At 44.3% G+C, this 21,537-nt stretch overlaps 1 protein-coding gene across 4 annotated transcripts in view; it reads left to right on the plus strand.

The window, feature by feature from the left end:
* Positions 1–21,537, plus strand: part of lratb.1 (lecithin retinol acyltransferase b, tandem duplicate 1) — a 345,236-nt gene that overhangs the window by 214,743 nt on the left and 108,956 nt on the right. For 2 of the 4 annotated variants that reach the window (XM_072255868.1, XM_072255870.1), the window contains one exon: positions 2,491–2,614. In XM_072255868.1, coding sequence (XP_072111969.1) covers positions 2,491–2,614 — 124 coding nt within the window. Of the gene's footprint in view, positions 1–2,490; positions 2,615–15,547; positions 16,579–21,537 lie in introns of those variants that run through there. The other 2 variants (XM_072255869.1, XM_072255871.1) reach the window with 2 other exon arrangements.

Here is a 21,537-nt window from a genome sequence, read left to right on the forward strand (position 1 = left end):
AATATCGCTGAATCAGTGGGAGCCCTGGGCTTGTTTCCCTGCAACAAGACAGTCCTATTGAGGGGTGATGGGAGACAGCGATACTCAAAGGGGGTTCCTTATGTCCAGTCTGTTCCGCAATTTAGTTTTCGTTGTATTCATTGCAGAGATATGTTGGAAATGGAAGCAAAGTTTTCAGTGCTTTCATGGCTATCTCAGGATATTTAACCTTGACTTTGATCCAGAATGCCGGCAGAGATGTTATGTCAAACATACTTTTCAGACCGCCGTCATTTGCAAGCTCCAGGAGCTGATCTCCTTCCCGCGCTGACAAGAATGTGCGCGTAATGACCTCGCATTTGTTCAAGTTCAACAGTGCGTGACAGGGAATGAGGAAAGGTGCAGCTGACTCATATCACCAAATTATATCGTTTCCTCGCATCCCAGTAGCACATGCTTTGTGGCCCGGTGGTTGGGGACCGCTGCTCTATACTGTCCACAACACCACCAACCTTTCTGTCATCTGCAAACTTGCCAACCCACTCTTCTACCCCCACATCCAGGTCGTTAATAAAAATCACGAAAAATAGAGGTACTCCCTCCACCATGACCCTCTGCTTTCTGCAGGCAAGCCAATTCTGAATCCACCTGGCCAAACTTCCCTGGATCCCATGCCTTCTGACCTTCTGAATAAGCCTACCGTATGGAACGTAGGTTTATGCCGATCACAGCATTGTACCTGAGCACTTTTGGTCACAATCCGCAATTGTGCATTATGTAGTATAACATGCATAAATAGTAATTATTCAAACATCAAAATCTGATCCGTGCAGCAATCCATGAGCAACACCTTCCCAGTTTAAAAAGGAAATATTTACCCTAACTTTGGCCTTCCATGTGATGCCAGTCTTCAGCCCTTATTAACACATAACCCCTCCCCCCCACAAGAACTTTTCTTGTGCGCCAGCCTATTTATACCTCACCCAATTGAATGCCTCTTAAAATCCATTACAGGTTCTACAGGTTTTCCTCTACTTACTCTGTTGTCCTCAGACAACTCAAGCAACTGATTACTTTCATTTGCCCATACAAAGTTATTTGACACTGGTCTTGAGGTGATGGTGAAAGAAAGTCTCTGACAAAGTACAGCAAAGGAACAGGCCCTTCAACCCACAGTGTTTCACAGGACTACTTAAAGTAGTAATTAAATGCCAAACAAAACTAATCTCTTCTGCCTGCTCAATGTCCATATCCTAATCCCTCCATTCTGTGTCCATTCATATGCCTATCTTAGAGCCTTATAAATGCCTCTATCATATTTGCATCCACTATTAAACATCTTTTACGTGACTTGATAGAGGAGTGTAAGATGATGAGAGGTATTGATCGTGTGGATAGTCAGAAGCTTTTTCCCAAGATTGTAATGGCTAATACGAGAGGGCACAATTTTAAGGTGCTTGAAAGTAGGTACAGAGATGTCAGGGGTAAGTTTTTTCATGCAGAGAGTGGTGAGTGCGTGGAATGGGCTGCTGGCAACGGTGGTGGAGGCAGATACGATAGTGTCTTTTAAGAGCTTCAAAAAATAGAGGGCTATGGGTAACCCTAGGTAATTTCTAAAGTAAGTATATGTTCAGCACAGCTTTGTGGGCCAAAGGGCCTGCATTGTGCTGTAGGTTTTCTATGTTTCTACACCTGAGGTGTGAGGTGTTATAGCTGGGAGATCAAATGTAATGGGAAAGTACAGTTAATGGCTGAACCCTTAACAATGTTGATGTACAAAGGGGTCGTGGGATAGCTCCCTGGCAGTGGCTGCACACCTTGAAAGGGTGGTAAAGAAGGCACATGGCATTCTTGCCTTTATTTATCAAGGTCTTAAGTTCAAGACTTGGGAAGTTATGCTGCAGCTTTATAAATCCTGGTTGGGCCACATATAAAGTATTGCAATCAATTCTGGTCGCCTCATTATAGGAAGGATGTGGAGGCTTTGGATAAGGTGCAGAAGAGGTTTACCAGGATGATGCTTGGATAAGAAGGCATGTGCTGTAAGATGAGGTTGGTTAAACTTGGATTGTTTCTCTGAAGCAGCAGTTTAGAAAGTTATGAGATGCATAGATAGACAGCCCGTATCTTCTTTACAGGGTCAGAATGTCTAGTACTAGAGGACATTCATTTGAGGTGAAAAGGAAATGTGCAGGGCAAGTTGTTTAGATGGAGGATGATGGGTGCCTGGAATGCAGTGCCAGGGGTGGTACAATAAGGGCATTGAAGAGGCTTTTTGATATGCACATGAATGAGCAGAGAATGGAGGAATATGAACCATGTGCAAATTGAAGGGATTAGTGTAATTAGGCATCATTAGCTTCATTAGTTCAGCTCTGCATCTTGTGCATCTATGTTCTCTGTTCAGTCAGTCAGCATGTCCTGATTGTGCATTTTCTGGCCTCATAATCACCTGAGATATAACTCATAAGTTTATTTTTACTTTTTTCAATGATTACTTTGTGCAACTAGGTGTCATCGCTCGGCACCCTCTCTATTATCCTTATTTACGGAAAGCAGTGACTGCCAAGGCTGTGGAGGAATATTTCCAGCATTTAATACAGAAAGAAGATTCTGACACAATGATGGTAACCAGGTATGGACTTACAATTACTCCAGGTAATAATGGGGACATACCCATTGTGGCCATTTTATTAGGTACAGCAGTGGAACCCAGTGTGGTGTTCTTCTGTAGGAGCGAGTGTAACCAGTGCCCCACCCTATTGATTGAAAGTGAGTTTTAATCATTATACGGTACGTTCATTAGCCACTGAACTGGGTAGCCTTCTCCCTCATTTTTCCTCTGTTTCTATCTCTGTCTGTGGTTCTCTTAACTTTTCTCCAACCCCTAGCTACCCTTTCCAAATAATTATCTTCCCATTATTTTCCACCTTGGCCTCATGAGCTATTTCAGAATTCACAAAACTCTTTAAGGGTGATAAGTAATCTGAAAACGTGTCTGGCTGTGAAGAAGAAGATCTCCCTCCAGCAATCATCAGCAAACTTTCTATAGTATACCTAGGTTGCAGGTCTCATGCATTAAAGTTGAAAGGATTTCCTTGTGACCTAGAGAACTTTGGAGAATTGATGGAGAGGTTCTCTGAAAACTCATTTCACCCATAGTATCAAATTACAAATGACATCAGTCTTTGGTTGGTGCTGCTCGCAACCTGTGCAGCAGATATATTAAATGAGAAAAGCTGGCTACTACTATTGTTTACAGAAATCGGAAATGTTCATCATTCTGTAAAACTTGTTCTACATATTGCACGAATCAGGATAGGGCTCAAATAGATAACTTCCATTATATTTAACTTAATTCTCCTTACTTGGAAAAGATGGTCACTTGGGAGAATGGCCAAATCTTATCTAGACAAATTTAAGAAAAGTACAAGAAAGATATAAGGGCAAGAAGAATATGATGTAGGACAGCTAATACATACTTTGTCACAAACAAGAAAATCTGCAGATGCTGGAAATCCGAGCAACACACACAAAATGCTGGCCGGGCGGCATCTATAGAAAGGAGTACTGTCGATGTTTCAGGCCGAAACCCTTCAGCAGAGCTGGATAAAAAAAACAGAGCAGTAGATTTAAAAGATTGGGGGAATGGAGAGAGAAACACAAGGTTATAGATGAAACCTGAAGGGGGGAGGGATGAAGCAAAGAGCTGGGAAGTTGATTGGTGAAAGAAACAGAAGGCCATGGAAGAAAGAAAATGGGGGAGGAGTGCCAGAGGGAGGTGATGGGCGGAACAAGGAGATTAGGTGAGAGAGGGAAAAGGGGATGGTAAATGGTGAAGGGGGGTACGGGTGTATTACCGGAAATTCGAAAAATCATGTTGAAGACTACCCAAACGGAATATAAGGTGTTGTTAGGGAGCATCTGTGGAGAGAGAAAGAATGTTATGTAGGATTTGGAGGCGTATGATTTTACAGCAGGAAATGAGCTTGTCCATATTGCCTGTCTGAATTACTCCCATATGCTTGCATTTGTCCCTTATCCCACTAAACGTTCCCTATCTGTACCTGCTCAAATATAATTCAAACATTGTAATTCTACCCACCTCTGTCACTTTTCTTCTGGCATCTCTTTCCATATAAAAGTCAAGAAGTGGAAAGGGGTTAAGGAGACAGTGCAGAGCACCCCTGTGGCCACCCCCCCCCCAACAACATGTCTATCACTTTGGATATTGCTGGGGGGTGGGGGGCTGAGAAGAATTGCAGTGGTAGAGTCTCTGCACTAAGGCTGCTTCTGTGGCTCAGAAGGGGACGGGGGAGAAGAGATGCATTGCAGTGTTAGGGGAATGACACTGTGGGCGAGAATGGGGTTTCTGCATGGTATGTTGCCTCTCGGGTGCCAGGGTCAGGTATATCTCGGATCGAGTCCTCAGCATTCTTAATTGTTTAGGAGGAGTGACCAAGGTTCTGCATCGGGAGTTCAGGGAGTTAGGTGCCAGAACAGTTAGTGAAGAGGTTGTGGAGGCATTGTGTTGGTAAGACCTCAGACAAGGTTAGGAATGAAAAGGTTGAGTATGGTGTGAGTAGTGTCCCAGGCTGCATATATTTCAATGCGAGAAATATCATTAAAAAGATGGATGATCGTGCTGAAGATGAGGTAGCTGCTTTACAAACAGGCAATGTGCTGAGGAGAGACTGTTGATAGGGCAAAATTGCAGCCAACAATATGAGTGCAATGTAAAAGGCGGACAAAATCGAAAAGGGTGATTACAGGATTGAAGGTATGATATTTGAATGTACGCAGTATATGGAATAAGCTAGAAGAACTTGCAGCATAGCTGCAAATTGGCAGGTATTACGTTGTAGGCATCACTGAATCATGGCTGAAAAGGTTATAGCTAGCCAATAAATTTAAGTAGGAGACAAAAAGTTTCTTCAGATATAATAAGTGTAAAAGAAAGGAAAGAGTGGATATTGGACCAGTGGAAAATGATGCTGGAGAGATAGTAATGGGAGACAACAAATTGGTGGACGAACTGAATAATTATTTTGCATCAGTCTTCATTATGGAAGACGCTAACAGTATGGTGAAAGTTCCAGGTGTTGGAGGCATGAAGTGTGTGAAGTTTCTTGTGAAACTGAAAGGTCTGAAGGTAGATAAGTCACCTGGACCAGATGGTGTACACCCCAGAGTTCTGAGAGAGTGGCTGAAGAGAAGTAATGTAACTCTAGATTCTGGAAAATTGCAAATGGCACTCCACCCTTCAAGAAGGGAGAGAGGCAGAAGAAAGGAAATTGGAGGCCAATAAGTCTGATCTCAGTGGTTGGGAAGATGCTGGAGTCGATTGTTAAGGATATGGTTTCATGGTACTTAGAGGGACATGATGAAAAAAAAGGCAGTTTTTCCTCAAGGGAAAATCTTGCCTGACAAATCTGTTGGAATTATTTGAAGAAGTAACAGGCAGGAGAGACAAAGGAAAATCGGTTGATGTTGTGTACTTGGGCTTTCAGAAGACCTTTGGCACATGAGACTGCTTAACAAGCATGGTATTATAGGAAAGATTCTAGCATAGATAAAGCAGTGGCTGATTGGCAGGAGGCAAAGGGTGGAGATGAAGGGAGCCTTTTCTGGTTGGCTGCTGGTGACTAGTGATGTTCTACAGGTTGGGACTGATTCTTTTTTTTAACATTATATGTCAATAATTTGGATGATGGAAATGATGGCTTGGTTGCAAATTCTGTAGATATGAAGATGGGTGGAGGGGCAGGTAGTTTTGAGAAGTAGAGAGGCTGCAGAAGAACTTAGACAGATTAGGAGAATAGGCAAAGAAGTGGCAGATGGAATAGTTTTGGGAAGTACATGGTCATGCACTTAAGAAGAACTGAAAGGGTTGACTGTTTCTAAATGGAGCGAAAATACAAAAACTGAGGTGCAAAGGGACTTGGGAGTCCTTGTGCAGGATTCCCTAAAGGTTAATTTGTAGGTTGAGTCTGTGATGAGGAAAGCAAATGCAATATTAGCATTCATTTCAAGAGGACCAGAATATGAAAACAAAGATGTAATGTTGAGACTTTATAAAGCACCAGTGATGTTGCGACAGGCACCCATCCACATCAGTTTCCGGGGTTTAGACACTCTAACTCCCTGGAATATGGATAGCTGACATGGCCCCTTTAAAGATTCAGTACTGACCTGCGAATTGGCAATCATGGTTTGAGCATCAAGAATTGAGTATTTAAGGAGCATAGGAACTGAGGTTCAGGGTTCAATCGTAAGCCTCACTAGTGATTTAGTCTAGTTTATTTTGTGCTCAGTTCTCGATCCATTTTGATACAGTGTCTCAATCCTTGCTCCAGCATTTGGGTCCAAGCCATCCTTGTCACAGTATAATTGAGCCAACATGGACTCAGCAGTTCCGTGTATCATCTGTGGCCAGCCACAGTGAGAATATTTCAAGACAGATTCTGGAGATATATGACCTCCAGGTTGCCTTGAGAGAAGCCAAAGTCACTTGGGTGAGGCTGTCTTTCGCTCTGCGGACCCAGTCGATCTACGAGCCCGGAGAGATCTGATGGTGATGCGGGTTCTTGCTGCAGCTTTCTTGTCCACTGTTGATTAGTGTTTGAACTCCAGCCATCACAGTTCCATTTCAGTTACTAGCTCTAACATCACACCAGATAACAATCTCCACTACTATTCAAATTGGTGAAGATCTAAGTCGAGTAAATATCTATAAACCTCCAAATGAGGAATGGCCAATTCCACTGTTACCAAAAATCAAACACCAAACAATATTCCTCGGAGACTTTAACAGTCATCATTCAGATTGGGGATATTCAGAAAACAACACAGCCAGATATGTGATCAGTCATTGGGCATTTAATAACAACCTATGATCCTAAAAATAAAGGAACATTCTTCTCAGCTAGATGGCAACAAAATTACAGAACACACCTCTGTTTTGTAACAACAGTCAACTTGACCAGCAACATGAGAAATCCTTGGTGATTTTCCTCGTAGTCAGCACAGACCCGTGCTAATAATGGTTGGATCCCAAATCCCACTCATCTCTCGATCCCAAATCTCAGATGGAACTTCAGAAAAGCAAACTGAGAAACTTTCATCTTGCAAATCAACAATTTGTAGTGAAATACTACCCACCACTGAAAATTTCCTCCAATTTCATAGGCTCATGCTAAAATGTGCAAAAGAGGCAATACCAAGAGGTTATTGACAAGAATACATTCCTTGTTGGTCTAAAAAAGGCGAGGAACTACTTAGAGTTGTAAAACAACAGGCGATACGACTACAGCTAATGATCTCCTCAAATCACTCCACAACAACAGATGAAATAGATGGATGGAAACTGTCGAAAACATGGACTTCACTCATTCCAGCAAACCTGCATGGACCCTCCTCAAAAACCTAGACCCCGACACAGCACCAAAGCAACAAACCAATTATCCAGTCATGCAGGCGCAGTAGCAAAACACAGATAAGGCACTGGTGCAGCTTCATAAAGGCTCAGCATCACATCCTTGCGCTTGTATTCTAAACCTCTTGAAATTAATGCTAACATTGCATTTGCCCTCCTCACTACTGACTCTACCTGCAAGTTAACCTTTAGTTTGTTCTGTACAGAGACTCCCAAGTGACTTTGCATCTCAGATTTTTAGGTTTTATCTCCACTTAGAAAATAGTCTGCACATTTATTTCTTCCTTTTGTTTTTGGCGTGTGCCTGCATGCGTGCGAGTCTGTGCATCTGCGTGTGCTTGCGTGCGTCCGTGATGATGTCTTTTTCATGGCTTTTGCAAGGCGCGGAGCGAGAGAGAGACTGTGTGGCGCGCCACTCCTCACACAGACATTTTCGCAGTATTTTTCCCTTTATTTTACGAGGTCGAGTTGCGATCTCGACACTCAACCCGGCACAGATGGAAAGCGTACTCAGGAAAGGACCCAACTGGTTTCGAACCTGGGAACCTCCGCTCCTGGGTCCGGCGCCAATGTTATTGCGCCACCAGCTGGCCCTGCACATTTATTTCTAAACCAAAGTACATGACCATGCATTTTCCAACATTGTATTTCATTTGCTACATTCTTGTCCATTCTCCTAATCTGTACAAGACCTTCTGCTTCCTTCCTGTTTCCTGAAGACTTCCTGCCCCTCCACTAATCTTCATATCATCTGCAAACTTGGCAACAGAGCCATCTATCCCATCATCTAAATCATTGATATACAGCATAAAAAGAAGCAGTCCCAACACCAACCACTGCAAAACACCACTAGTTTCTGGCAGCCAACCAGAAAAGGATCTTTTTATTCCCACTCACTGCCTCCTACCAATCAGCCAACACTCTAACCATGCCAGTAACTTTCCTGTAATACCATGGGCTCTTAACTTGGTAAGCAGACTCATGTGTGGCACCTTGTCAAAGGCCTTCTGAAAGTCCAAATATACAACTTCCACTATATCCCCTTTATCTATCCTACTCCTCAAAGAATTTCAACAGGTTTGTCAGGCAAGATTTTCCCTTAAGGAAACTATGCTGGCTTTGTCCCATCTTGTCCTGTGTTACCATGTGCACCATAACCTCATTGTTAACAATTGACTCCAATATCTTCCTGACCACTGAAGTCAGACTAACTGGTCTATAATTTCCTTTCTGTGGCCTTCCTCCTTTCTTAAAGAGTGGAGTGATATTTGCAATTTTCCAGTCCTCTGGTACCATCCCTGAGTCCAATGATTTTTGAAAGGTTAGTATGTCTCCACAATCTCTACCTCTTTCAAAACCCTAGGGTGCAGTTCATCTGGTCCAGGTAATTTATGTACCTTTAGGTCTTTCAGCTTTTTAAGTACCTTCTGCCTTGTAATAGTAACTGCACTCATTTCTCTTCCCTCACACCTTTCAACACCCGGCACACTGCTGGTGTCTTCCACAGTGAAGACTGATGCAAAATACTCACTTAGTTCATCTGCCATCTCCTTGTCCCCTGTTATTATTTCTCCAGCCTCATTTTCCAGCAGTCCCACATCTACTGTCATCTCTTATATTTTTTTACATACTTAAAAAAGCTTTTACTATCCACTTTGATATTGTTTGCTAGCTTGCTTTCATATTTCGTCTTTTCCATTCTAATTTTGGTTTGCTGCAAGTTTTTAAAAGCTTCCCAATCCTCTGCCTTTCCACTAATTTTTGCTTTATTGGATGCCCATTAGTTTTAACTTACCTTGTCAGCCACAGTTGTATTATTTTGCCATTTGAGTATTTCTTCATTTTTGGAATACGTCTCTCCTGCATCTTCCTCATTTTCCCCAGAAACCCTCACCATTGTTGCTCTGCTGTCATCCCTACCAGCATCTCCTTCCAATTTGCTTTGGCCAACTCCTCTCTAGCCTAGCACTATGTTTCTCAGTCACCGAATATTGTGCACCCACCTGGGAGAGAGGTATCACACAAACATCATCAGTACACAGCTCCATACTTCTATGAGAGTAATCTCAGGAGCCCTAAAATGCACACCTGTCCAATGGCTCCCAACAATGAGTGGAATAGCACCCCCGGAGATCCGTAGAAGAGCAGCTTCGGCAAAGATCTACAAGCGTATTCAAAATATACACAACATTCCAGTTCATAAACTCATCGAAAATTCTCCCCCCCAAGTTCCTGACTTAGATCCCAAAAAACTTTCTACAACTTGAAAAATCTTGATTCCTGTGACGAACATGCTGAACGGCTCCAATACTGGCACACCAAACACGCCCCCACCCCCAACAGAGAACTGATCAATAACCCCCACCTCACTCCTCCCAGGCTTTACTACAGCTACCAGAAAAAACTGGACAGCTGCAAATAGACTCATACATCGCCATGCCAAAACAGCGTAAACAGTACACCAATGGGGCGCCAGACAAATCCCAGCTTGCCTTTGTGTTGCCCCAACCCAGGACATCCTCCACCTGGTCCAAACATGTCCTCTCACCAAGATCCGAGATGGCTTTGCTACGGTCCATCAATGCAGCCACAAGCTGGACGAGTGTCTTGACAATAACCAATTAGAAGTGTGAAGAAGGAGAAACACCTGTCATATGAAACAACAACAAGGAGTCGTCCTCGGAGGAAGGTTCGGGGGGTCATTGTAGCACCCAAGCTGGTAGAAATCCCATCCGTCTACAAGGATTTGGAAGAAGTCTTCAGTAAAGGAAAGGCCTCCACTCTTCCACTGCATTACCCCTATGACTGTGCCATAGATCTATTGCTTGGTACTTGTACTCCATGGGATCAATTATACACGCTCTCAGGCCATGAGCGAAGCACTAAGGAGGAGAATATAAAGGAGTCTCTTGCCTTGGTATTCATTCAGCCCTCCACCTCTAGCCAGTGCTGGCTTCTTCATACAGAAGGACGGGAGCCTGTGGCCTTGCATTGATTAGAGAGAGGACTAATTTATCAAGAATCGTTACGCCCTTCCACTCAGAACACTGCCTTCGAGATTCTCCAAGGGGCAAGAGTATTCTCAAAGCTAGACTTGCTGAGTGCGTACAACCTGGTTCATATAAAGGAGGGTGACGAGTGGAAGACGGCATTCAACACACCAACAGGGCACTATGAGTACCTGGTCATGCCCTTTGGCCTTGTGAATGCACCAGTAGTTTACCAGGCTTTTATAAACAACGTGCTCTGGGATTCTGTCCATAAGTACACCTTCGTCTACTTGGACAACATCCTGATTTTCTCAAAGTCCATGGAGGAGCACCGCTCACATCAGAAATATCCTAAAGAGGCTTCTTGATCATGGATTTTATGTCAAGCTGGAAAAGTCTGAATTTCACTTAACCAACATTTAAATTTTGGACTTCATCATCTCTAATGGTAGTCTCAAGATGGACCCTAGTAAGACACAGGTGGTTGGAGATTGGCCACAACCATCCAATGTGAAACAAGTCCAATGATTCCTGGGATTTGCCAGCTTTTACTGGAAGTGTATCAGAAACTTCAGCTCAGTGGCAGCTCTGCTGACAGCACTAACCAAGAGATCCACGGGTCCTCTTGTTTGGACCACCGAGGCAGAGGCTGCTTTCGCAGAACACAAACAGTGATTCACAACAGCTCCCAATTTGGTTGCACCTAACCCGGACCTTCCCTTCATTGTGGAAGTGGATGCCTCGAACGTCAGAGTAGGTGCAGTGTTGTCTCAACAGACACCTTTGGACAATAAACTGCACCGTGTGTGTTCTTTTCCAGGCAGCTATCCCCGGCAAAGGTGAACTATGACATCAGCAATCAAGAGCTTCTTGCAGTTAAATTAGTTTTGGAGGAATGGCGCCACTGGCTAGAAGGGGCCAAGAATGAGTGCTCCTCGCATAACTGAGTTTTGGACACATATAAGGAGCAGTTAGTAGAAATAGGTTCCTCGCATAACTGTGAATCCGCATTGTCTGAAGACGCATATAACGAGGATAGGGTGTATTACATATAATTCTAGTTGTTACATTACAGTAAGGATGTGGAGGCTTTGGCGAGGGTGCAAGAGAAGTTCACTGGAATATTGACTAGATTATAGACTTCTAACTGAAATGGGAGGTTGGAGACGGATTTTTTTCTCTAAAGAAGCTGAGGGGAGACCTAGATGTAATATATATAAAATTATGAGGAACAAAACAGGCCCTATGACTCACGCTGGCTGAGTTGCCCACCCAATCTAGTCCCGTTTGCCTGCTTTTGGCACTTATCCCTCAAAACCTTTCGTACTGATGTCTTTTAAATGTTGTAATTGTACCTGCATCTACTAATTGTGGTATCTCATCCTACGTAGCTTCCATCCTCTGTAGGGACAACTTGACCCTTGGCCCTTTTTAATCCTTATTTCCGCTCAAGTCTTCACTCTCTTGTTTTAGACTCCCCTATCTCGGGGAAGAAGGCTGTGACTATTCACCTTTTCTAAGTTGCTCATGGTTTTTATAAACCTCCATAAGATCACCTGTGCGCTAGGGGTGCAGTGGGTAAGTCCTAGCCTATCCATAGAGTTGTGCAATAAATACCTCACAGATACAGACCATTCGACACAATACTGTGCCCACCCAGCTAGACCCAATTTCTAGCACTTGGTCCAACTAAAACTGATCAACTGAAACAGAAACAGGTGTAGAAGGAATCAAAATTAGTGAAGGACAACCAAACTAAAAGCTGAAGGTGTGGCAGATGTGACAGTTTAACCGGCAATTCATCAATTCTTACGCAAGGGCAAGAATGAGCAGAGGAACAAAACACAAGGTGGTCATCCTACATCAGCAAGGTCTCTCCCAAGCAGAAATTTTGCAGCAGACCGGAGTTTCAAGATATGCTGTTCCAACATATCTAACATAGGAAGCTTTGTAAGTGCTACTGGGGAGGGTTTAAACTAGATTTACAGGGGGGGATGGGAACCAGAGTGCCAGAGCAGATAGTGGAGTGGGGCTGAAAATAAATGATGTTAAAATTCCATGCAAAGTCACAAATAGAAGGGTTGTGTGTGGTGGTAATAATCTTCTGAGGTGTGTCTATTTCAATGCGAGGAGCATTGTTGGGAAGGCAGACAAGCTGAGGGCGTGGATTGACACGTGGAATTACAACATTATAGCCATTAGTGAAACTTGGCTACAGGAGAGGCAGGACTGGCAGCTTAATATTCCAGGGTTCCGATGTTTCAAAAGTAATAGAAGCAGAGGAATGAAGGGTGGAGGGGGGGTGGCAATGGTAGTCAGGGAAAATGTTACAGCAGTGCTCAGGCAAGGATGTGATTGGTAAATGGGAGGCCTTCAAAGGAGAAATTTTGAGAGTGCAGAGTTTGTATATTCCTATCAGGATTAAAGACGAAGTGAATAAGAGTAAGGAACCTTGGTTCTCAAAGGATATTGGAACTCTGATAAAGAAGAAGAGAGATGTATGACATGTATAGGAAACGGAGCAAATAAAGTGCTTGAGGAGTATAAAAAGTGTAAAAAAATACTTAAGAAAGAAATCAGGAGGGCGAAAAGAAGACATGAGGTTGCTTTGGCAGGCAAGGTGAAGGATAATCCAAAGAACTTCTACAGGTATATTAACAGCAAAAGGATAGCAAGGGATAAAATTAGTCCTCTTGAAGATCAGAGTGGTCGGCTATGTATGGAACAAAAAGAAATGGGCGAGATCTTAAATGGGTTTTTTGCGTCTGTATTTACTAAGGAAACTGACATGGAGTCTATGGAAATAAGGCAAACAAATAGTGAGGTCATGGAACCTATACAGATTGAAGAGGAGGAGGTGCTTGCTATCTTGAGGCAAATCAGAGTAGATAAATCCCCAGGAGCTGACAGGGTATTCCCTCGGACCTTGAAGAAGACTAGTGTTGAAATTTCAGGGGCCCTGGCAGATATATTTAAAATGTCGGTATCCACAGGTGAGGTGCCGGAGGATTGCAGGATAGCTCATATTGTTCCGTTGTTTAAACAAGGCTCTAAAAGTAATTTTATAGGGGTAAGTTTGACGTCGGTAGTAGGTAAATTACTGGAAGGAGTACTAAGAGATAGGATCTACAAATATTTGGATAAACAGGGACTTATTAGTGAAAGTCAACATGGCTTTGTGCGTGGTAGGTCATGTTTGACAAATCTGTTGGAGTTTTTCGAAGAGGGTACCAGGAAAGTGGATGAAGTGAAGGCAGTGGATGTTGTCTACATGGACTTCAGTAAGGCCTTTGACAAGGTCCCACATGGGAGGTACATGGAGAGGTAGTAAATTGGATGAGATATTGTCTGAATGGAAGAAGCCAGAGAGTGGTAGTGGAGAATTGCTTCTCTGAGTGGAGGCCTGTGACTAGTGGTGTGCCACAGGGATCAATGCTGGGTCCATTGCTATTTGTCATCTCTATCAATGATCTGGATGATAATGTGGTAAATTGGATCAGCAAATTTGCTGATGATACAAAGATTGGAGGTGTAGTGGACGGTGAGGAAGGTTTTCAAAGCTTGCAGAGGGATTTGGACCAGCTGGAAAAATGGGCTGAAAAATGACAGATGGAGTTTAATACAGACAAGTGTGAGGTATTGCACTTTGGAAGGACAAACCAAGGTAGAATATACAAGGTATATGGTAGGGCACTGAGGAGTGCAGTAGAACAGAGGGACCTGGGAATACAGATACAAAATTCCCTAAAAGTGGCGTCACAGGTAGATAGGGTCGTAAAGAGAGCTTTTGGTACATTGGCCTTTATAAATCAAAGTATTGAGAATAAGAGTTGGAATATTATGGTGAGGTTGTATAAGGCATTAGTGAGGCTGAATTTGGAGTATTGTGTTCAGTTTTGGTCACAAATTACAGGAAGGATATTAATAAAGGTTGAAAGAGTGCAGAGAAGGTTTACAAGGATGTTGCCGGGACTTGAGAAACTGAGTTACAGAGAAAGGTTGAATAAGTTAGGACTTTATTCCCTGGAGCGTAGAAGAACGAGGGGAGATTTGATAGAGGTATATAAAATTATGATGGGTATGGATAGAGTGAATGCAAGCAGGCTTTTTCCACTGAGGCTAGGGGAGAAAAAAACCAGAGGACATGGGTTAAGGGTGAAGGGGGGAAAAGTTTAAAGGGAACATTGGGGGGGGGCTTCTTCACACAGAGAGTGGTGGGAGTGTGGAATGAGCTGCCAGATGAAGTGGTAAATGCGGGCTCACTTTTAACATTTAAGAAAAACTTGGACAGGTACCTGGATGAGAGGTGTATGGAGGGATATAGTCCAGGTGCAGGTCAGTGGGACTCAGCAGAAAAATGGTTCGGCACAGACAAGAAGGGCCAAAAGGCCTGTTTCTGTGCTGTAATGTTCTATAGTTCTGTGGTTTGGGCAGAGTACAAGAACCTGGCATGTATTCAGCAGGCCAAGAGGCTGAATTCCAGACAGGCCAAGTAGTCTTTGTTCTTTACCACTTTAATTTCATCCTGCCTTATCGACCGGGGTCAAAAAACTAGAAAACAGATGCCTTGTCCCATCGGTTTGACGAACTGGAATGAGAAGAGCAGCCCACCACCATTTTGCCACTGGCCGAGGTGGTAGTTCTAATTCGTTGGGTATTCAACGCTCTTGTTCTCAGGGCCCAGGCACAAGGGGAGATTCCTAAGAATGGTCATCTGTTCGACCCGAGTTTCGTCCTTCGTCCAGTCCCAGGTACTCCATTGGGGAAATTGCTTGGGAATGACCGCTCACCCAGGGATTGGCAGGGGTCCTTGAGTTTATCAAAAGGAGGTATTGGTGGCTCGGAATAATGAGGTGTAAGTTCGGACCCTAACATGATAATTTCAGAATGTGGATTTATTTTTTAAATATCCAGTTTTTTTTTAATTGAACCTTCTACTGAAATTATCTAAAATGTTAAAGAACAAAACCACAGTCAAAGTAATAAGAAGCCTCCTAGAAAGTCACAGATTTTATGTAGAAATGAATGGAATTAAGAGTAGGTGGCGTCCACTAAAGAATGGACTACCATAGGGATCAGTCCTGGCACCTCTACTATTTAGTGTTTACACAAACGACAAACCAACCTTTCCTAACACACGCAGGTTTATCTATGCAGACGACCTATGCATAGCAACACAAGCTAACTCCTTCCAAGAAGTTGAAGTATGACTTACAGCAGTCCTCGAAGGAATGAAGTAGTATTATGAAAAATGGTCTCTGAACCCAAATCCACCAAAAACTCAAGTGTGTGCATTCCACCTGAGGAATCGAGAAGCCGCTCGGAAACTCAAAATCTTCTGGTGTGGGAAGGAGCTCGAACACCATCTGACTCCAATTTACCTGGGCGTGTCACTGGATAGGATGCTCTCATTTGCCACCCACATCCAAAAACTCCAAGGGAAAGATGGCTCTCGTAATTCTCTCTTGAAAAAAATTAGCAGCCACGAAATGGGGAGCTAATGCTCACACACTTAGATCAACTGCCCTAGCACTCTGCTATGCACCTGCAGAATATGGGGCAGATCAACCCATGCAAAGAAAATAGACCCGTTGCTTAACGAAGCCTGCCAAATAATCACGGGCACACTGTGCCCCACACCCATTAACATCATTTACAGACTTGCAGGCATTGCTTCCCCAGAGATCCAAAGATACACTACAACAAAAATTGAACAAGATAAACAGAACTTGGATCCACAGCACCTACTACATCATCATGTGCCAGTTTCAAACGCCTAAAATCAAGGAAAAGCTACAGTGGAGGAACTACCGCGCGGAACATCCCCCCAGACATACAGGATTGACCTCTGGCAACAAACAGAAGCCAGAACCCCGCCAAACAATACAGTGCAAGACCCCACAGAAATGTTGCCAGACGGGGCACTGCTTGACAGACGGAAGTGGTGCACTCTCAACAGAGCGGGAGGTTGTAGGACAGTAGACAATATGGTGAAGTGGGGTTTAAAGACCAGCGAATCCTGTGAGTGTGGTGAAAGGGTGCAGAACATTGAACACATTCTGCACAACTGCCCACTCTCACCTGATTTAGCTGACCCTGTTCAACATCAACCAAACAACACTGGAGTATCTGGCTGTCTGGTGCGACAAGCTATGTTGATGATGAATAAAAATATTGAACAATAAATAATTTTGTATGGGGTAATCTTATCCTCTACTAGCCAAATCAAGTCTAATATTTTCAGTACCACTCTATCCTCATGATCAGACCTCTACTGTCCAACGTATGATGATACCTCTTCCTTCAACTGCTTTCACTGCCATTTGGTACTTCCAGAAATAGACTTTTGCTGAGTCCTCCACACCACTGAGTACTGTATTATGGTTAGTGCAGAGCAGGGGATCTGTCAGTCTGAAAAGTCCATACCAGCCAGAGTATGTCTAGAAGCAACCCAGCCAGTCTATTACATCAGCTATTTCCCACTTCACTACACATTCTTTCCTTTATTCAGCTCCCTTATGAATGCGTTTTTTAATGATTTGATTCTTCTGCCAAACAACTTTGTTCTGTGCCCCCTGTTTCTTGGCTCCTCTGCCGATGGGAATATTTTCACTCTACCTGTCTTCATGTATTTAAGTGCCTCCATTTGTCTGCCACATTAATTCAACATCCACTCCCGCTCTGATCTTTCTGCCTGTGACCACACATCATCTCATTTTCCATTTGGGCACTTCAGGACTCAGCACTGAATTCTTCGATTTTGGATATCTTAACTCATTCTTCCTTTCTATCTTTATTTATCTTTGAATTGAATTGACTTTTTTTCTTACATCCTTCACATACGTGAGGAGTAAATATCTTTGCATAACGTCTCTATCTGAATGTGCAATATACAGATTATAGTCATTTGTAATAAATAGTATGTACAGTAAGATATACAACAGAACAGTCATTATAGCTTAGAAATACAATTGTGTCAGCATGAGTTAATCAGTCTGATGGCCTGGTGGAAGAAGCTGTCCCGGAACCTGTTGGTCCTGGCTTTTCTGCTGCGGTACCGTTTCCCAGATGGTAGCAGCTGGAACAGTTTGTGGTTGGGGTGACTCAGGTCCCCAATAATTCTTTGGGCCCTCTCTAAACACCTGTCTCTGTAAACATCCTGAATAGTGGGAAGTTCACATCTACAGGTGAGCTAGGCTGTCCGCACCACTCTCTGTTGTGTCCTGTTATTGAGCGAAGTACTGTTCCCATACCAGTCAGGATGCCCTCAACTGTAGGAAGTTCTTAGGATTTGGGAACTCATGCCAAACTTCTTCAACCGTCTGAGGTGAAAAAGGCGCTAATGTGCTTTTTTCACCACATAGACGGTATGTACGTGAGATCTTCAGTGATGTGAATGCCAAGGAATTTAAAGCTGTTCGCCCTCTCAGCCGCAGATCCACTGATGTCAGTAGGGGTGAGTCTGACTCCATTCCTCCTGTAATCCACAACCAGCTCCTTTGTTTTTGCGACATTGAGGGAGACATTGTTTTCTTGACACCACTGTGTCAAGGTGATGACTTCCTCTCTGTAGGTTGCCTCATTATTATTTGAGATTAGGCCAATCAGTGTAGTATCATCTGCAAATTTAATTAGCAGATTGAAGCTGTGGGTGGCAACACAGTCATGGATATACAGGCAGTAAGGAAAGGGGCATAGGACACAGCCCTAGGGGGCTGCTATGTTGAGGGTCAGAGGGGTGGAGGTGAGGGAGCCCACTCTTACCACCTGGTGGCGATCTGACAGGGAGTCAGGATCCAGCTGCACAAGGCAGAGTGAAGGCCGATTTGTTTGTTTATTGAGATATAGCACAGAATAGGCCCTTCCAGTCCTTCGAACCACGCCGCCCAGCAGCTCCCGATTTAACGCTAGCAGAATCACAGCACAATTTGCAATGATCAACCAAAGTGTTTGGACTTTGGGACGGAACTGGAGCACCCAGAGGAAACCCATTCAATCACGGTGAAGATGTACAATCTCCTTAACAGGCTGTGGCGGGAATTGAACCCTGGTTGCCTGAACTATAAAGCTTTCTGCTAACTACTACACTACCATGCCACCCCAAAACTGGGTACTCTAGCAATTATCAGTTTGGCCCAATTTTTCTTTTCATAAGGTGACCTGTTGGGCAAATGCCATGGCTTAGCTTGCTATTAACGTTAGATTTTACAGACAAAGAAGCTTATGTTTTACTGCTAAATTAACTTCTCCGATTGTCCCATTTGGTCTCACCCTATTAGAGATATTCTTGTTGTTGTCTATTCTTCCTCCATTTTTCCTGCAACTAAAAACTCATATTTTTGGTTTGTCTTCCAGTATTGACAAATGAGTCCTGAATTAGAAATGTTCTGTATTTCCATTTCTATGGATGCTGCCTGACCTGGCAGAGTTTCCAGCATTTTCAGCTTTTATTTCAGCATCCTGTTCACCTTATAACTACTTTTGCAAACTACCCTACTGTATTGAAAGAATCCTTTGTGAATAACCCCAGATCGCTCTGCTTCTGTGCCCCATTTAGAATTGTGCTGCCTTCACATTTTTCCTACCTCACTTCTCAGCATTAAATTTCACGTGATCCAATTATCTGTCAACGCCCAATATTAGAAATCTGAAATTAAAAACAGAAATGCAGGAAATATTCAGCAGGCTTAGTGACATCTATGGTGAGAGAAACAGAATTAACTCAAAAAAGGGAGAAAACAGTAAAGCATGAAAAACCATATAACCATATAATCATATAATAATTACAGCACGGAAACAGGCTAGGATGAAGTCAGAAGCTGATTCTTTGGCCCACTGAAAGTGCACTGGCCATCAAAAAACCATTTAAATTAAACCTATTCTTGTACTTTCTCATGAATTCTGCATATTTTATCACTCATCTGCAAACTAGGATATTAACCACACATCTCTGGGATGGGGGGGAGGGGTAAGGAGACCATGTGACACAAATTCCTGTGGTCATCAAGAAAATGTCCAAACTCCACACAGAGAGAACTGGAGGTCAGAAATGAACCCATCATGCTGCTCCTTCTGCACCACAGTTCAGTCTCCTGTATCACCAGCCGGTCCTGCACCTCAGTTCAGTCTCCTGTATCACCGGCCGGTCCTGCACCTCAGTTCAATCTCCGGTATCACCGGCCGGTCCTACACCTCAGTTCAGTCTCCTGTATCACCGGCCAGTCCTGCATCTCAGTTCAGATCCTGTATCACTGGACGGTCCTGCACCTCAGTTCAATCTCCTGTATCACCGGCCGGTCCTGCACCTCAGTTCAGTATCACTGTATCACTGATGACTCCTTCACCTCAGTTCAGTTGCCTATAGTGCCGGCCAGTCCTGCATCTCAGTTCAGTCTCCTGTATCACCGGCCTGTCCTGCACCTCAGTTCAGTCTCCTGTATCACTGGCTGGTCCTGCATCTCAATTCAGTCTCCTGTATCACCGGCCGGCCCTGCATCCCAGTTCAGTCTCGTGTATCACCGGCTGGTCCTGCATCTCAGTTCAGTATCACTGTATCACCGGCCTGTCCTGCACCTAGGTTCAGTCTCCTGTATCGCTGGCCAGTCGTGCATCTCAGTTCAATCTCGCTGTATTACCGGCCGGTCCTGCACCTCAATTCAGATCCTGCATCACCAGCCAGTCCTGCACCTCAGTTGAGATCCTATATAAACAGCCGGACAGGCATATCAGTTCAGTCTCCTGTATCACCAGCCAGACCTGCACCTCGGTTCAGTCTCCTGTATCGCCGGCCAGTCCTGCACCTCAGTTCAGTCTCCTGCATCAACGGCCAGTCCTGCATCTCATTTCAATCTCCTCTATCACTGGCCGGTCCTGCACCACAGTTCAGTAACACTGTATCACTGGCAACTCCTTCATGTCAGTTCAGTCTCCTGTATCGCCAGCCAGTTCTACACTTCAGTTCAGTCTCCTGTATCACTGGCCTGTCCTGCATCTCAGTTCAGTCTTCTGTATCACCGGCCTGTCCTGCATCTCAGTTCAGTATCTATCACCGGCCAGTCCTGCACCTCAGTTCAGTCTCCTGTATCACCGGCCAGTCCTGCATCTCAGTTCAATCTCCTCTATCACCGGACGGTCCTGCACCTCAGTTCAGTATCACTGTATCACTGATGACACCTTCACCTCAGTTCAGTCTCCTGTATCACCAGCCAGACCTGCACCTCAGTTCAGTATCACTGTATGACTGATGACTCCTTCACCTCAGTTCAGTATCACTGTATCACTGATGACTCCTTCACCTCAGTTCAGTCTCCTGTATCACCGGCCAGTCCTGCACCTCAGTTCAGTATCACTGTATCACCGGCCGGTCCTCCACCTCAGTTCAATCTGCTGTATCACCGGCCGGTCCTGCACCTCAGTTCAGTATCACTGTATCACTGGCGACTCCTGCACCTCAGTAAAGTCTCCTCTATCACCGGCCTGTCCTGCAGCTCAGTTCAGTATCACTGTATCACTGTATCACTGGCGACTCCTGCACCTCAGTTCAGTCTCTTCTATCACCAGCCGGTCCTGCACCTAGTTCAGTATCACTGTTTAACTGCAACTCCTGCACCTCATTTCAGTCTCCTGTATCACCGGCCGGTCCTGCACCTCAGTTCAGTCTCCTGTATCACCAGCCGGTCCTGCACCTCAGTTCAGTCTCCTGTATCGCCGGCCAGTCCTGCATCTCAGTTCAGTCTCCTGTATCACCGGCCGGTCCTGCACCTCAGTTCAGTCTCCTGTATCGCCAGCCAGTCCTGCATCTCAGTTCAGTATCACTGTATCACCGGCCGGTCCCGCACCTCAGTTCAGTATCACTGTATCACCGGCTGGTCCTCCACCTCAGTTCAGTCTCCTGTATCACCGGCCAGTCCTGCACCTCAATTCAATATCACTGTATCTCTGGTGACACCTTCACCTCAGTTCAGTCTCCTGTATCGCCGTCCAGTCCTGCATCTCAGTTCAGTCTCCTGTATCACCGGCCGGACCTGCACCTCAGTTCAGTCTCCTGTATCACCGGCCGGTCCTGCACCTCAGTTCAGTCTCCTGTATCACCGGCCAGTCCTGCACCTCAGTTCAGTCCCCTGTAACATTGGC

Source organism: Mobula birostris, chromosome 4, assembly GCF_030028105.1.
Source record: "Mobula birostris isolate sMobBir1 chromosome 4, sMobBir1.hap1, whole genome shotgun sequence".
Classification (NCBI taxonomy): Eukaryota; Metazoa; Chordata; class Chondrichthyes; order Myliobatiformes; family Myliobatidae; genus Mobula; species Mobula birostris.